Here is a 17,165-nt window from a genome sequence, read left to right as displayed (position 1 = left end):
ATAACTTCATATGGAGTCAAACTTTGATTGGCGCCAGCCTAGTACACACCTCCTTGCTTCGCTTCTGTCTTTTGGCGGCAAAATCTAACCAGATAGGGTTTAGTACCCCTCTCTCTCTCTCTCCCCCGTGCTAAAACACTAGCTCTCACCTTTTGGCTTCGCATTTAGAGAAATTCCCCATTCTCTAGGGTTTGTGTCATTCAAATTACTCTTGGATGTTCGGTTCGTTGAAATATTTACTTTTTTTCCAATGGAAGGATCGCCTCAATCTAAGTCCCCTGTAATTAAGCCCATTAACAAAGGCGTCGTTCACAGAATCTGCTCCGGTCAAGTCATATTAGACCTCTCCTCCGCCGTTAAGGAACTCGTTGAGAACAGCCTCGACGCTGGCGCCACCAGTATTGAAATCGCTCTCAAAGAGTACGGGGAAGAATGGTTTCAGGTCATCGATAATGGCTGTGGTATTTCACCTGCTAATTTCAAGGTAAAATTCCACCATTAGCCGCACAAATTTTTTACCTTTTATTTTTGTTTTTATTTTTTATTTTTTTATTTTTTTATTATTTTGTAGGTCGTGGCGCTTAAACACCATACGTCGAAGCTTGCGGATTTTCCAGACCTTGAATCTCTGACTACGTTTGGATTTAGAGGGGAGGCATTGAGTTCGCTTTGCGCTTTGGGGAATCTGACTATTGAAACGAGAACGAAAAATGAACCCGTTGCAATGCATTTAACTTTTGATCATTCTGGTCTGTTGATAGCTGAGAAGAAAACTGCACGGCAAATTGGTACAACTGTCACTGTCAAGAAGTTGTTTTCGAATCTACCAGTGCGAAGCAAGGAATTTCATCGCAACATACGCAAGGAGTATGGCAAACTTATTTCCTTGTTGAATGTGAGTGCATCCATGGGCATCAAAAGCTTTAAAATTGTAGTTTATTACTTGTTATGTTGTTAAACTTTTTATGTGTGGATGAGAACAACATTAGATTGGTCTTTATTTGTTGTGCCTATTGGAGACTGTAAAATAGGGTTCACATAACGTGTTTATGAGGCTTTGTCCTTAATTTAGAAGCAACATGCATATGAGAGCCTTTCCGTTGTAAGATTTGTGATTCATTATCAGGAAGGCACTGAAAAAATGCCTATAAAGTATGACTGGAGTCTATGTAATGCTCAATGAGTTTTTGATTGGATATTGTTTGCTTAACCCTGTAGTATCTTGTACATGACTGATGGTTTCATCCTTACAGTGCATAGATGCATCATGATATTATATAATTTATCAGTCGATAAAGAGTGTAATCTCTCCGTTCTCTTACTATGACAGACTACTATTTGGCTTTTTCTTCTCCTTTTTGTGTTAGGAGTTAGAGATACTCATTGCTCAATAGCTATGCGGTACGTCTACATTGTGTTACTCGGCACTCATCCTTTCACTAATTTGGAATTTTGTGGATTAAAAGGATATCATTCTTATGTTTTTCATTACAGGCATATGCACTTACGGCAAAAGGAGTCAGGTTAGTCTGCAGCAACACAAGCAGAAAGAATTTAAAATCTGTGGTTATTAAAACGCAGGGAAGTGGTTCCCTCAAAGATAGCATCATACAAGTTTTTGGCATGAACATGTTTAACTGCTTAGAGCCCGTGTCTATATGTATATCAGACGACTGCAAAATTGAAGGGTTTCTATCTAAGTCTGGACAGGGTAGTGGCCGCAGTATGGGAGACAGACAATACTTTTTTGTAAATGGTAGACCAGTGGATATGCCTAAAGTGAGCAAGCTTGTGAATGAAATATATAAAGGTGCAAACTCTAAGCAGTATCCTGTAGCCGTAATGAATTTTATCATTCCAACTAGAGCATGTGATGTCAATGTGACTCCTGATAAAAGAAAAGTATTTTTTTCTGATGAAAGCATGATTTTGCAATCTTTGAGGGAGGGTTTGCAGCAGATATATTCCTCAAGTAATGCCAGTTATATTGTTAATGGAGTTGACGACACTAACGAAGCAGGTTCCTTTGAGTTTTGCTCTTCACCTGAAAAATCTAATATCCTTTCAGAGCAGTCACCTCCAGCTGGAGTCAATTTGAAAGTTTCCATGAGGGAACATTCTCCAGAAGATAAAACCTCCTTTAGAACTGTCAATATCAACGCTCAAAGTTTGCAGTTATTAGAAGGGTCAGTATCTAGTGATCTTGAGAACATACCGACTTTAGGAGTACAAGGGACAAACATGGTCGATGGTGTTTTTGAGGCTAATGCAGGGCAATTGACAAGTCATATGGATGATACAGCTAAAAAGGATTTATCAGGAGGATTAACCCTTAGACATCATGAGGATTCATTGAAGGACTTCACCTTACAAGTACGCAGAATGAATAAGATTGATGGTTTTATGGAGTCTAACGATGGGGGTTTGACAACTCATATGAACAGTATAGCTAGCAAGAACTCTTCATCCCCTTCAACTTCAATTGGGAAAGGAAATTCTGTAAGTAGAGATTGTAGTAGTCATTCAGGCTACGTTCAATCATCACTGAACAAATTTGTAACTGTAAATAAGAGGAAGCATGAAAGCATTAGTACCGTGTTATCTGAAGTGCCTGTCTTAAGAAATCAAAGTCTTCATTACCAATCGAAGAACAGCAATTTGAATCTGCCTGCTTTGGGCTTAAGAGATCAAGTTGATGATTCCTCCAAGTTGAATGAGAACGAGCCTAGAAAGTTTCTCAGAGCGCATAGCATCTTGGATGAAACTGAAAATCCTAGTTCTCCTAGTGGCAACACTAGTGGTGGAAAACCTGGAGAGGTACATGGTCCTAGTATATATTCTTAACTCGGTCAGTCCTGCTTTACCAGTAACAAAACAAGACAAGAAAAACTAAGCTGGATAAATTCCTTATGATAATAAAAGTAAGTCCAACCCATATTTAGGAAAAACCTGCATATGGTTTTTTCCTTTCAAAACAAAGTTCTAATCTATGCTATCTGACTCTTCTCTTTGCCTATCGTAACCGAGTCAAACATATATCAGTATCAGATACCTCAGGGCTCAGATGAACATGAGTATTTGGTAAAGGTTATAAAAGTTATGTACCATAGTTGTGTACAATGCATCTACCATTTCTCCAAAACCTAGGTAGAAATCCTTTTTATGGTGTACATCCTTCATAATCTTGAAGATCAGCCTAGAAGTCTAATTGTTATCAATGATCACTCTTCTGATTTCAACTAGTTCTTTCACAGGAATCTGAGAATCATGAAAAAGCAGTGCCTTCTGCTGGAACAGAACTCATTGATTTATTCCACAAAAATCCCGAGGATGTACCTGAAAAAGCATCTACAGTTCCAACATCGGAGTCTCTATCCTCTGCTTTAATTGTAGATGCTCCCGTACCTCCATCTGATAAAAAGATATGTTCTACCTTGGAGTTTAGATTTGAGGACTTATTGACAAAGAGGCGGCAGAGGATGTCAAGAGTACTGTACACCGGTTACAGATTCCTTGGCATGAAGAAAACAAGGTCCATGAAAATATTCAATCCAAGTAGCAGAATAGTTATCCAGTTCTTTTTTCAGTAATTTGATTTTCGATATTGTCAATAGGTGTTATACTGCTGCGACACTTGAGCTTTCTCAACCACAGAATGTGGAGCAAAAAGTACAAGCTTTAGATGCTGCTACCAGAGAGTTGGAGAAACTTTTCAAAAAAGAAGACTTTAGCCGAATGAAGGTCTTTATGCTACAAAAGCCTTTTATTTCCTTCTGTTTTGTTGGACCTGGAGTCTTGTGGGAGACACTGAGCTGCCTAGCTTATGCTTTTTGTGGACATGCATGAATTTCTCAAATTCTAAATTCATACAAGTTTCTTCTAGTTGATTGGATTGAATATATATAAGAGCACTTCATAGTCTTTGATCAGGATTGGTTTAGATAGGTTAGGTTAACATTGGTAATGAAGCAGGTTAGTTTTCTAATGTTTCAGTGCAAGTCTGAAACTGTGAACATGATAGTTGAATATATGCATGCATGAAATACTATCATATTTAATTAGTTATGGCAAATGGTTGCTTCTGTTTCTCAGGTGGTCGGGCAATTTAATCTTGGATTCATCATTGGGAAGTTAGATGAAGATTTATTTATTGTGGATCAGGTAACATCTTAGCTATTTCTTTTTCATGCCTGCTTGGTTTTGCCACTTTCATATGGAATTAGTTTTCTGCTTATCCTTTTTGTAAAATAAAATAAAATAAGATCTGTGTATTTTCAGCATGCTGCTGATGAGAAATACAATTTTGAGCATCTGGCTCAATCAACCATCTTTAACCAGCAGCCTTTGCTTCGGTGAGGAGTTTATAATGTTTATTGAATTACTTATTTTCAAATAACGTTTTCTCAATTATAAAAGCTGAAATCAGATGCAAAGTATTTTAGATAATGATGATTGAAGATAAGTAAATAGATCCTAGAAGTGCAGAAATTAATAATTAAAAAATTGCAGTAAGCGACGTATGGGATCCTGATGCTAGGAGTCTTTTTTATCTTTTTGCTATAGTAAATAAAGTAGATTCTAATGGTTGTGATCACAAAGAAGAAAATGATCTAAAAGTTGGTTATATATTATAGTACAATTATCGCTCTATTGCTGTCTACTTATCCTGTAATTGTGCCTGTCAATTAGGTGAATTTTATTGAGCTATTGAACTGAATGGATACATCATGTGGCTTCTGAACAGCCATTGAGCTGTCCCTTCTGAAACTTCTGGTCGAAATTTTACACAGTAAACATGCTTGAAATCATCACAAGCTAGAAGTATTTCTAGCTTCCTTGCTTTTCATTTAAGGGGTGGGAACTGGATACAGATATTATTCTGGTGATTGCTCTGAAGCAGCAGCTGTACTTAGGTGTTGAATTCAAAAGTATTTAATTGGATTAGGAAAGCATGGAATGCAAAAGTACGGAGTGTCATAAATTAAACCCCTCACAGAAAAAAATAAATACATATATTATTTTGGATTGGTGGTCCAAGACTTGTAGCTGTTTTGTTTTCTGCTTTCTGCTTAAGGAGATCATTTAATTTCCACAGCGAATTCTGAACTTGACTTCTTACCATGTGCAGGCCTCTGAGATTGGAGCTATCTCCTGAAGAAGAAGTAGTTGCTTCAATGCATATGGACATAATCAGGTTCAATTTTCTGTTAGATGCGGTTCCTTTCACTCATTTACTATATGTTCTTTTTCCTTCCGGAATCCTTTGGAACTTCAATTTTTCATGACCTCTCTGAATTAAATCTTGTAATGTGATTTTATAAATTTTTATCTTTGTATATTCAGGAAAAATGGGTTTATTTTGGAAGAGGATCCACATGCTCCACCAGGGCACCATTTTAATCTCAGAGCTGTTCCCTTCAGTAAAAACATTACTTTTGGAGTTGAAGGTAGTTATGTGTTTAATTTAACGTTGTTATTCATCAAAGTCATTTTACCCCTTTAAGGTATTCTGGTTAAAGAACGCATATGACACTAGGAATTTTTTATCAACTCGCAACCGATGTACTTGAGTATGCACATTACGTAAAATGTAGTGAAAATGACAATTTAAGCAAGAAACATGGATATCAAAATGGTGGGAACAACATTATAAATGTTTGCCATGCCCATACGTGCAAATAGGTACAACAGGGGTGGCAATTTTTAGACTCACGCGTAAAAACACTGCATCTGTAAAATAAACACATTCTGAATTTTGCCTGTCTAGAGAATATGTGCCTAATTAATTTTTATTGACAGTATTTTTGTTTCATGAAATGTAATGATGTCTTGAAGGATTTTGTGCACAGCATATTGAATGATATCTCTGTAAACAGATGTCAAAGATTTGATCTCTACTCTTTCTGATAGTCAAGGGGAATGTTCGATAATCGGTAGTTATAAAATGGACACATCTGATTCTGTTTGCCCTACTAGAGTTCGTGCAATGTTGGCATCACGTGCTTGCAGATCGTCTGTCATGGTAGGAGATCCACTTGGACGAAATGAAATGCAGAAGGTAATCTGAATTCTTTCTATCATTGCGAGCATTCTATATTGTATAAACAGGGATTCTACTTACTAGCATGTACATATAGGTTCTGAATATATTAGTTGGATTTGTGCGTCTCCACATAGAGTACGGAAGCATTCGCCAATTCCTAGCCACGCAAATCATGCTTTCATTTTATTATTACACACAAGTTCTTATGTAAAGCTACTTGATATGGACATGTTCTTTTTTTTCTTTTTTAAATGATTCATTTAGTTTCGGTCAAGGGTATGCATCTCAAGTTTGCCATGATATTCCCAGATAGTAGAGCATTTGGCAGACTTGAAGTCTCCGTGGAATTGCCCACATGGACGGCCAACAATGCGACATTTGGTAGACCTGACAACCCTAAGCAAAGAACCGGATGAAGACACAAGCTGTTGATCCCACCTTCCATTCCATCCATGAGGTTCTGCCCTTTATTTTTGGCTTGAGTTGAACTTATTCTGTATATATTCCAGCTAGTGATGATAACAAGCGCTGGAAATGTACAATGATACTGCCGTACTAGGAATGGCTGCCGGATCTGTTCTGTTGGGTTCTTCCTTGTAATGTTATCTTGTTACAGGCGTCTAAGAACAACCAAGGCGGCCAAGAAAATGGCTGGATATAGAAATTGTCTTTTCAGTCTAAATTCTATGAATGAGATTAAAATAATTATGGTGAAATTTGCTCCCCATTTTTTCGTAGATAAGTTAAAAAATGTTGCTTTAAAGTAATATGGAAAATATAATTATGTTGTATACCGATTTTTTATTTTGATTTTTTAAAATTGCTTTGCAACACAATAAATTAACATTTTAATCAAGTTTACTATTTATAAAAAAATTATATTTTTACCATACATTTAAATCTACCATTTAAATCTAGTGAAGAAGAAAGGTTTCTTTATTAGCAGACGTGAGATCGGTTAATAATATAAATATCTTAAAAAATTCAAAGTAATACAACCTTTTAATAATAACCAAACTAGTACAGGTATTGTAAGTTAGAGAGAGAAATCAGTTCAATGAAATCGATTTTTTCATTTTTAACCATGAATCCCAATTCCCTGAGTCCCTGTCAAATACTTGGAAAGAAAAAAATTATGATTTTCTTAAGAAATTCAAGAAGAGACATGTCAAAAAATCAAACTAAAATTGATTTCGAACCAAAAAGCTTACGGAATGTTGGAACTAAAATCGGTTTAAATAGATTGACTGACTCGTAGGTATTCATAGCGTGGTAGTCGGTATTGTTTTTTATCAGTCAAAACGTTTGATTTCAGTAATAAATTGGGATAATAGATTTTAGATACAAATTCTGATTTTTTTTTAAATTTTAATTATTTATTTTAAAATATATTCTTATTTTTGGTATCAATCAAAATTTTCATTAAAATAGAATCTAAAATTTATTGTTCTAACCCGTACGGACCACACCAATTATCATGCTATGAACACGTAAAGTCCGGTTTTTTTACAGATATAAGTTAAAAAAATTTAATACTACAATAGGTTGTCAGATAGATTAATACAAAAAATGGATTGTTTTTTTTAATGGCGCCTATCTGAGAGGCGCCAATGAATATTTTATATATATATTTGGTTTGAATAAAATATTAATTTTTTTTATTTTTATTAAAAATATTTAAATATAAATACGGGTCAAAATACGGTCAACGGGTCAAAATACATGTGAGAAATGGGTTTTCGGGTGGCGCCTGTCAAATAGGCGCCACTAATTGCGCCTGTCAAATAGAGGCGCCAATGACCATGGCAATTTGTTGCACTGCTGCCTGCCGCTGAAACACCAGCATTTTATGGCCTATAAGTATGGTCCCCAAGGTCCCAAACAGCTTGCATGAACGGAAGAGAGAAAGAAAAGAGAGAAAGGAGAAGAAGATAAGAAAAAGAAGAAAGAAAAATAAAAGGTAATGTATTATTTTAGTAAATAATTTTGTTTAGTGTTTATAATTTTGGATTAGTATTTTGTATGAATATTGTAATTTTTTGCTTTTTTAATTATTTTAAAATTAATTTGTTAGTAATTTAGGATTATGTTATAAATTTTTGTGTTTATAATTATTTTAAAATTAATTTATTAGTAATTTGGGATTTAGTTATAAATTATTGTGTTTAGTTTAGTATTTGGTGAGTTTAACATATAAGTTTATAAAAAAATTAAAAATCATTTTATTAAAAGTTTAATTAGAACTGACTCTTTTAATCATATAGTTCTTGTTAACTCATTTAATTTTTATATAATGTAATTTTTATATAATGTAATTTTATTTGATTTTTTATTTATTTTATAGTTTTTATATAATGGTACACCGAAACACCTAATGGCTGCAATTAATCATTTCCCTCTATCGGAGATGATGCAAATATTATCGTTGCTAATAACATACCTCCGCAGGTTGGTAAGGAAGAACTCCCACGATTCCATGTTCTCCTTATCGACGATGGCAAATGCTATCGAGAGCATATTCCTGTTGCCGTCTTGAGCAAGCACAAGAAGTAGGATCTGTGTGTATTTTCCATATAGCCAGGTTCCATCTACTTGCACAAATGGTTTGCAGTGGGGAAATGCGCGCACACATTGATCAAATGTTCAGAACATCTGATGGAAATTTTTTTTTCTCGATTGTAGTTGGTCATTCGGCCCGTAATAAGGTCGTGTCTGCAACTCAATGACAATCCTCGGCACGTGTTCCCTCATAGCGGCTATCCATCCCTGTAACTCATTGTACGATGCATCGAAATCTCCATACAATTGCTCCATTGCCATCTATTTAGCTATCCATGCCTTCCGGTATAATACTCGATACTAGAATCGTGCTTGTATTTCGGCAATTAGTACCGAAACTTTAATGGTCGGCATGTCTTTCACCATTGGCATGATGCACGTACAGATAGTTTTGGAGTCAAGTTTTTGATGATCTTCTGTCATACGTGTTGAAGTGCATGTGTGATGCCCAACAAATTTTCGTATCTCCCACATTTGCGACTTTTGAATAAATGCAGCTTATATCCGCCAATTGTAGCCTTTTGCCGACCTCCAACACTCTCCAATATATAATGTTGGTTTAGACTCGACGACTTTGTAGTCTACTGATATATTCATGCTATACCGCTTAATGACAAATATGCATTCTTCCTTACTTTCAAATCTCTGGCCCACGAACAACTCCTCTGGATCAGAATATACGGTCATTCGGTGAGCAGGTAGTATTTCAGGGTACTCCGAAAACTCGGCTGCCTGCGCCGCACTGGGGTCTCTCCGAGACATGTGTGCCCCAGGATTATTGTGTATCACAATACGACGAATCTGGTTTCCGATTGAAGATGCGTTGACATTTCCATCCTTATTCACGCCTTCGTCGTCAATATCATCCGGGACCTCGTCCAAGTCAGGATCACTCTCACTATCAACTTCGTTATCAACAGGATCACTACTATAGTATACATTATCACCAACCACATCAGTCTCGGGTGCAACATTAAGATCAATATCAATCCCGTATATAGTTGATTGACTATCAACATACGATATCGGAACCACCATACACGGCGCTTGAACTCCATCTTCTTCACCTAATAGAGTGGAACTTTAGTTGCCTCCACACCGGCTAACTCAGCAAATAACTAAATCAGTGCATTTTGGTTGCTCCGAGTCCCACAATAAAAAGCGACCAATGTCTCCACGTCTTCATCGTCTACAAGTTCCATTTCGGTAAATTTTATTGGATCTGTCAAAACTGGAAACTTGTAGAAAAGTTTTGATATCCTTCTCCCACAACGTCTATAAAATTTTTCACTGATTTTTTTCCTTCATATCATCAAACGAGATATTTCTATTAAATCTCATTGCTACTTGTTTACGACATTCAAAAATACATCCCATGGTTGTTAAAATTTCTCCATCGAAATAAACGCATACAAAAAACTGATTCTCCATCTTCAATAATAGATCTGTTAAAAAAATTTTAAAATTCTTAAAACAGTTTCGAAATGCAAAAAAATTTCTAATGCAAAATTTTTCATTCAGAAGCTAACAAAATTAATAACCTAACAAAATAACTTTCAAATAATAAAATTACTATCAAGAGTCTACATTCTATTTAAAAAGAAATAAACCAAAATACATTATCCTTCTTCTTGTTTTCCTTTATTTTTTTCTTCTCTCTATTTTCTTATTTCTGTTCCTTTGCTCAAATTTATGTTTGTGTTTTGGGGATATATATAGGGAAAAAATAACCAGCTGTGGGCCCCACCATTGGCACCTCTCAACATGGCACCACTAGTGGCGCCTGTCAGATAGGCTCTACCATTGGCGCATTTGAGATAGGCGCAACTACTTTGTATCTATACGGGTCATATACTGACCTGGGAAAAAAATTAATGATATTTTATTAAAAAATTTAATATAAAATATTGATTGGCGCCTGTCAGATAGGCGCCATTAAAAAAAATTAATATAAAATATTCATTGGCACCTCTCAGATAGGCTCCATTAAAAAAAACAACCCATTTTGATAATTAATCTATCTGATAATCTATTTTAGTATTAAATTTTTTTTAACTTATATATGTAAAAAAAAAACCCTAAAGTCAATCTATTTGAATCTATTTTGGTTACAACATTCCATCAGTTTTTTTTGGTTCCAAACCAATTTTGGTTTGATTTTCCAACATGTCTTCATGATTTTTTTAAGTCATAATGGTTTTTTATTTCTTTCCAACTGATCGATAGGGAATTGAGATTCATGGTTAAAAATGCAAAAATCTGTTTCTCTCTTCAATGTACAAAACTTGTACTAGTTTGGTTATTATTACAAAAATAAATTACTTTTAGATTTGTTTACATTATTTATATTATAGGGGTAAAAAATTAAATTGAATCTTTAAAATAATATTACTCAGTATTTATAAATTTTGAATATAAATCATAAAATAGACACAAAATTATAAAAAATTTATTTTATGGCATACTATTAAATTACAAAAGCTTATATTTAAAAAACAACTCATTTGACAATTCAAATTAAATTTATTTATTTAAAATCTATTTTATCCTAATAACTAGACATTCAAGTTTACATTTAAAACTCATTTCCATTAAGAAGGTAGCGGATTTTAATGGTAGAGTGACTACTTCACAATAAAATGATGACTAAAATGTAATATTTAAAATACAAATAACTAAAATATAATGTAAAGTAAATAAAAGTAAATATTTTTACAGTATTCCGTTTTTTTTATTGTTATAATATTTTCAACTATATTTTATAAACGTGTAGAGGGCTACAGGCAAAAAGAACCCGCCCGATCCCCTCAGAGCAAACTCTATTTTTAAAATAGTGCGTGAGATCGGGGAAAAAAACAACACAGTGAGATCGAAATTCAAACTGAAGCGTAAACCTTGTTCCTTCTTCTCTCTCGTTGGTATTTTCAATTCCCTTTCTGTGTTTTTATTATTTAGGGTTTTTGTTTCTTCTTACCAAAGCGAAGCTTTAAGGTAATTATTAGTTATAAATTCTTGACTGAGCTAGGGTTAGATTTCAAATCGTAATTGTTCTATCATGATAAGATTCAATTCCTTGTTTTGTTTTTTTAAAATCATTTCCTTTGTCTTACTCTTTCTGATATCGGTCTTGACTTTTTTTTTCTCGCAGTTATTTTTTGGTTGAGCTTCTACTGCATTCGAAAAGGGGGAACAAGATGGTAAATTACTCTACTCTGTTAACTTGTCATTCTGATTTCCTTATAAATCGTATGAAAAATGGGGAAATCGAAAAAAAAATTATGGCAATTTCTCTTGGGCTGTCAAAGGGCTTTTGGATTCATTTTATTTTCTGTTAACTGTGATTTCCTTGGCTAACCCGTTTTACACAAACTTTTGCCAGCTTCCTCTTTCTCTACTAAAAACTGCACAGGGCCATCCTATGGTAAGTGCATACTTTCCCTTGCACTCCCGTTATGGACTGCTGATAAAAGTTTGCTTCATTTATTGATTTTTGAAATAACTGGTTTTTTTTCTTTTTCTTTTTCTTTTTGGTCTTTCTGTTGGCTAACAGCTGGTGGAACTGAAAAATGGGGAGACTTATAATGGACATTTAGTCAATTGCGACACTTGGATGAACATTCATCTTCGTGAAGTTATCTGCACTTCTAAGGTACAAATATCAATTCATTCAGTGTTTCTCATTTTATTTTATTTCCTTTCAGGAATAAATGTAAGAATATTGTTCTTATTTTATTTTCTTAAAAAAAGAAAAATATTTGGTTGGGGTTTGATTGAAAACATATTGTAGGATGGAGACAGGTTTTGGCGAATGCCCGAATGCTATATCCGTGGAAATACAATTAAGTATCTTCGAGTTCCTGATGAGGTAGCTTTTACTCTATTTATGTTGTTTAGTTTTACGTCAAGAGTATAGCATTTTTAGTTTTATTCACTCTTAAGTTTTATAAATGCTTGATTCATCGTTGTCTTTGTGAAAGCATGAAGTGGATTTTTAGTGATTGAAAACTGTGGTGTTAAAAGGGGTGTTTTTTGTTCTAGGAATCTGGAGCTAGCTGTGTAATGATTTGTTTTTATAAGAACATCTGCCATCTCTAATGGAAAACAAACTTTAGATCTTCTTATCTTACATGCCCTTCGTGCTGCACCCTCTCGAATTTTAAGCTCCACTTAAATATTGCTGCTTGGTCTTTATTATAATTTCTTGTGCCATTCTTCTAACCATTTTAGTAACTTATTTCACCAATTTGCTAATCTGAATAACTTTGCCATTGAATTTCAGGTAATTGATAAAGTTCAGGAAGAAACAAAGAGTCGTGCAGGTATGATTTAATTCTGTTGCTAGTTATTAAAAGTGGTTGATCAGTACTGTGGTAATCAATTTAAGTAAAAATATGAGTACAAGAAGTATGTTCCTCTGATGAGTTGCATTTCAAGCATATATAGCACATTCTCTGAAAGTGTATGTTGCAGATGAAATTGTGTTTGGATAATTGTTTGCTGAAAGTGATGTAATTTTCATATGCATGTAGTCCTTTATGTTCCCACCTTTTCTGTCCCCCCACACTCCCTTTTTTCTTTTGTTTGTGTTGTATTCTATTCTGTGCATCCAGAAAATTGCACACAGAATACAGTACCAACTATACAAAACTTTGCCCTTGCTGATACTGGATACTATTAGAGATTTCTGCATTTGAAACTGGAGTATTTAACTGGGCTTTTTGACTGCGGTTACCTTTTCAGATAGGAAGCCTCCTGTTTTAGGTCGTGGCAGAGGTAGAGGTAGAGAAGATGGTCCTGGTGGAAGGCAACCAAAAGGAGCTGGGCGTGGATTTGAAGATGGTGCTAAGGGTGCAGGAGGACGAGGCAGGGGTGGCTCAGGTGGAAAGACCAGTGGAAGCAGAGGTAAATTTTCTAAAAGTCAAACAAGCGGCTGCAGAAGCGTGTATTCATATGTTGGCATTGAAAACACTGAAATCCTTTTGAAGTTTAGCAGATAATTTAATAATCTGTCATGGCTGGGTTTACATTTTGACATATTCAGACTAATGGTCTGCTGTTGTTTTTTACTTCTGGTAATAATAGGTGGTGGCCGAGGTCGAGGTTGATGTCATGCTTCTTTATATTGGGCAACGTTGCTATTTTTAGAAGCTGGTTGCCTCCAATTGACCGAAGTTGGTTTCTATCCTTTTGTTTTTTCTGTCGGAGTGGTTTGTCCGAAGTCCCAAATATCATTTAGCATTGCAAAATTAAGATCTAAGATATTGTTTTGTGGTTTGCCACTTTGTCTTCTTGCCCTTTTATCTTATTAAGGTTCTGTACGTCACAGTTACCTGTTAAATGATTACCCACTTTGTTGGAATGAATTTATTTACTTATCATGAAATGTCAAGCTAAAGAGCTCCAAATTTGTTAGTGATATACATATATATACTTGAGGGTAATAGATGGTGGGAGTAACAAGAGTTTCTGAAGGCTGAAAAGATAAAGAAAGAAAACAATTGCTTTAAATAGTAGAACAATTTAATTTCCAAGTGCTTTCTTACATTACAGTACATGAGCTGGGAAAACTTTTTGACGGAAAAGAAAGAGTTACAAAGACAAACCATGAGAGCGGTGCAATGGATACTTAGTAGGGACAACGCCTACTGTTTTTTCGATTTCGTGGTACCTTCAGGGCCAATGTACTTGTACTTGAGATCCAGGACCGACTGATGACTGGTGAATCATCACCCTTCCAACAGCATAACCGACCATCCTCACCACCGGTCCATCCAAAAAGGCCTTGAGCAGTTCCACTTTGCATGCTAGGCATAGGCAATATGCTCCTAACAACACCCATATGGCCGCCCCCAAGAACGGCTTCTGGAGGTCCTATCATTGCTGTTCCTTTATACTTTACCGGAAAATAACCTATAGAGCCAGCATTAGTCCCACCGATCACCCATAAATTGTCACCTCCGGAAGAGTGACAATCAACAAAATAATCAACCTGCAAAAAAGAAAAAATCCCCGATGGGACTTCTTTGGTAAAATGATCTTCAATAAAATTTGGTCCATGTTTTATCCAATTTCATAGCTTGCTTTACCCCTAGAAAAAGCTTATTTTTCGACTTACATGATCCAATGTCCAACTCTCTGATGCCAATGAACGAGCTTCCTCAAAGTTTGCTTCATTGGTTCCTTCCTTCCAATCCCATACACTACGAGGGGTTGTAAAATAATTGTCTTAAGAACTAATATAAGAGGGGGAGGGGGGATCATTCAATGCATTTAGTAGCAAATTAGCAGGAAAAAGAAAAAGAAGACATTTTGGAGCAGAGTCGTCGAGCTTTAATGTAATTTCTGTTCCAAGTATATTTCTAGGTAAATGTTGGTACTGATTCACCGGCACTAAAAGAAGAAAGAGTTGAGAACAGAGTAGATTCCATCCACTATTTTGCAAATTCAGAAAACAAAGCATAATAATTTATGGTTCAGGGATAAAGATACCTTAAAGTCTCAATGTTTGTTAAACACCAGAGCTTCTCATAAGAGTCCCCAAAAACCCCAACTTTTGCAATTGAAGTTCCCACATTGATAACCTGAAATTTTGGGACAAAAATAAAATCATATAACGTCACTATTGGCAGGAATTGTCAAAAAGAAACAGTGCATTCTCTAAACCACTAAGATGAGCAAAAAAAGTAGTAAATTATGGACCATAAGCATAAGGATAAAACTCTTTTGCTGCTCAAATAACTTGTATGTTTAGAGTGTATAGACAGAAAAGACATTAGTCTGAAAAGGAACAAATATAAACTAGGATCTCACATAGGAAGTACTTATAGGAAGTAGTACTACAATTAATCATCAGGATGAGTTAACAGATTACTTAACAGTTTAATCAGCTATATGCAATAAGAGTTCACCCAGTCTGTGCTAAAATACATGAGGACTTTGAAGTTATAAACAACTTTACCAGCAAAAAGTTTCAATTATATACTGATAAAAATACACCAACTAAATTGCTATCAAGCTTAACTGCTAAAAGCTTTCATGGTAGGAACAAGAACCTAAGAAGGAACCATCCTTCACATATCTAAAAGAATGAGGGAGGGATATCTAGTGGATATACCAGTCACTAAACAAAATAACAGAAAAACAAGTCAGCACTTACAGATTCAAGATGATCATCATCATTGATATCTCCATTGGTATCAAATATGCATATCAATCCATCAGCAGAAGCAGAAGCTAGTTTGTTTTGATGGTTGGGGACAAAATGTACCTTTCAACAATAAGGAGAAACACCAATGGTGAGAATAAGCTACATGATTCAACTGATAAAATCCTAACCATTACTAGCCTATCGCAAAAGCATAAATTTGTTTAATCTACATTCTAAGTTTCCGTAAGCCAAGCATGGCCACAAAAATGGGGATGTAATTATGTAAATAAAATAAAAGAAACCCATAGACCTCAAAAAAGATAAAGATCGAACAGGGGCCAAGACTAACCTGAGTAACATCATCCACATGAGATTCCTCCAAGCATGCAACTTGCTTCTTGTTCCTCCAATCCCAGAAAAGTATCTGTCTTGTTGATAAACAAGAAATAACAAACATTCATGAAAAACTATACCAAAACTAACAGATGCTTGATCTAAAGTGGGGCAAAAAACAATAACTTTAGAACATATAATGTGATGAAAGCCAGGATAGACATAGTAAACCTGGGATTGACATCCAGCAGCCAAAAGATTATCATCAGACCCTCCAAATGAGAATCTAAAAACCTCTTGAGAAGAACCAGCAGTTACACACGATACCTAAATCAAAACCCATCAAACAAAATCCACGAAAAACAATAAAAAAGAGGTTCAATTTCAAAATCATACGGGAAAAACACTGGTCTATGAATTAACCTGTTGAAAAGTTCTGGTATCCCACGCCCTGATAGTTCCATCAGAGGAACAAGAGTGCAAAACATGCTGATTGGAACCACCAGAGAAAGATATATGATTAATAGTTGAGGAATGTCCCTTGCACTCTCCAAAATATTGACCCGTCATTGGCGAGTAAAGTTTCACTGCATTAGTCGATAAAGATACCGCCATGGAAGTCCAATCATCCCTTTTTCAAAAACCCAATTACCATCAACATTAACACCACGGGAACTTAAAAAAAAAAAAAAAACCAATTTTCAACGATTAGAATCGATTTCAAAGAAAGGAAACGTACGTGGGGACGATTTGGAAAACATAATCGTCGCCGTAATTGGTTTGTATGTAATCCTTTAGACCAAATTTCTTGGTTGAACTGGGAATAGGTTGTTGTTCTTCTACTTCCATCTCTGAAGCTTCTATTTCTACCTCCATGTCTGTGAATTTTTAAGATCTTTGTGGTTGCTTTGAGCTTTAGCTATTGAAAAAGAGGCAAAAGCAAGGCGGGGGCGCCTATAGGCATGAAGGATTTCAGGGTTTTAGAGACGGTCGATTATAAACGGTAAAAGACCTCTCCAGTTCCTCTCAATTTTGAAATTAGGCAAATTAGTCCCTCTCAAAAAAAAGGGAGCAATATCCATG

At 35.2% G+C, this 17,165-nt stretch overlaps 3 protein-coding genes across 4 annotated transcripts; 2 read left to right on the top strand and 1 right to left on the bottom strand.

Annotated features, from left to right (window-relative positions):
• LOC105764125 (DNA mismatch repair protein PMS1) lies at window positions 1-6,759 on the top strand. Its single transcript, XM_012582599.2, has 11 exons — window positions 1-484; window positions 572-895; window positions 1,495-2,817; window positions 3,255-3,532; window positions 3,615-3,741; window positions 4,093-4,161; window positions 4,279-4,352; window positions 5,129-5,194; window positions 5,344-5,447; window positions 5,877-6,058; window positions 6,353-6,759. The coding sequence occupies exons 1-11, from the start codon at window positions 251-253 to the stop codon at window positions 6,473-6,475; spliced, it is 2,904 nt and encodes a 967-aa protein (XP_012438053.1). The 5' UTR covers window positions 1-250; the 3' UTR covers window positions 6,476-6,759.
• Window positions 6,760-11,375: 4,616 nt separating this feature from the next.
• LOC105764124 (sm-like protein LSM4) lies at window positions 11,376-13,985 on the top strand. 2 transcript variants are annotated; one of them, XM_012582597.2, is made up of 8 exons: window positions 11,376-11,520; window positions 11,751-11,799; window positions 11,982-12,023; window positions 12,153-12,251; window positions 12,390-12,467; window positions 12,882-12,921; window positions 13,343-13,504; window positions 13,685-13,985. In XM_012582597.2, exons 2-8 carry the CDS (start codon window positions 11,797-11,799, stop codon window positions 13,705-13,707), a joined length of 447 nt encoding a protein of 148 aa, XP_012438051.1. In that variant the 5' UTR covers window positions 11,376-11,520; window positions 11,751-11,796; the 3' UTR covers window positions 13,708-13,985. The 2 variants fall into 2 exon arrangements, with proteins under 2 accessions (XP_012438051.1, XP_012438052.1); XM_012582598.2 differs by having other exon boundaries at window positions 11,376-11,593.
• A 99-nt stretch (window positions 13,986-14,084) lies between these two features.
• Window positions 14,085-17,099, bottom strand: LOC105764123 (WD repeat-containing protein GTS1). Its single transcript, XM_012582596.2, has 8 exons — window positions 16,822-17,099; window positions 16,506-16,713; window positions 16,314-16,409; window positions 16,099-16,173; window positions 15,759-15,869; window positions 15,092-15,183; window positions 14,718-14,802; window positions 14,085-14,591 (listed from the first exon to the last, which is right to left on the bottom strand). The coding sequence occupies exons 1-8, from the start codon at window positions 16,956-16,958 to the stop codon at window positions 14,229-14,231; spliced, it is 1,167 nt and encodes a 388-aa protein (XP_012438050.1). The 5' UTR covers window positions 16,959-17,099; the 3' UTR covers window positions 14,085-14,228.
• Window positions 17,100-17,165: the final 66 nt, after the last annotated feature.

Source organism: Gossypium raimondii, chromosome 12 (assembly GCF_025698545.1).
Source record: "Gossypium raimondii isolate GPD5lz chromosome 12, ASM2569854v1, whole genome shotgun sequence".
NCBI lineage: Eukaryota > Viridiplantae > Streptophyta > Magnoliopsida > Malvales > Malvaceae > Gossypium > Gossypium raimondii.
This window is presented reverse-complemented; position numbering and strand designations above follow the sequence as displayed.

Bases quoted from the DNA above. Each gene is read 5' to 3' on its own strand.
- LOC105764125 (XM_012582599.2), top strand. From the start codon at position 251: ATGGAAGGATCGCCTCAATCTAAGTCCCCTGTAATTAAGCCCATTAAC. The intron at 3,533-3,614 runs GTCCATGAAAAT...TATTGTCAATAG, and splicing joins CTTGGCATGAAGAAAACAAG to GTGTTATACTGCTGCGACAC. The intron at 4,353-5,128 runs GTGAGGAGTTTA...TACCATGTGCAG, and splicing joins AACCAGCAGCCTTTGCTTCG to GCCTCTGAGATTGGAGCTAT.
- LOC105764124 (XM_012582597.2), top strand. The intron at 12,922-13,342 runs GTATGATTTAAT...TTACCTTTTCAG, and splicing joins AGAAACAAAGAGTCGTGCAG to ATAGGAAGCCTCCTGTTTTA. The intron at 13,505-13,684 runs GTAAATTTTCTA...TGGTAATAATAG, and splicing joins AAAGACCAGTGGAAGCAGAG to GTGGTGGCCGAGGTCGAGGT.
- LOC105764123 (XM_012582596.2), bottom strand. From the start codon at position 16,958: ATGGAGGTAGAAATAGAAGCTTCAGAGATGGAAGTAGAAGAACAACAA. The intron at 16,174-16,313 runs GTTTACTATGTC...TCAACAAGACAG, and splicing joins CTGCTGGATGTCAATCCCAG to ATACTTTTCTGGGATTGGAG. The intron at 14,592-14,717 runs GTAAGTCGAAAA...TCTTTTTTGCAG, and splicing joins AGAGTTGGACATTGGATCAT to GTTGATTATTTTGTTGATTG.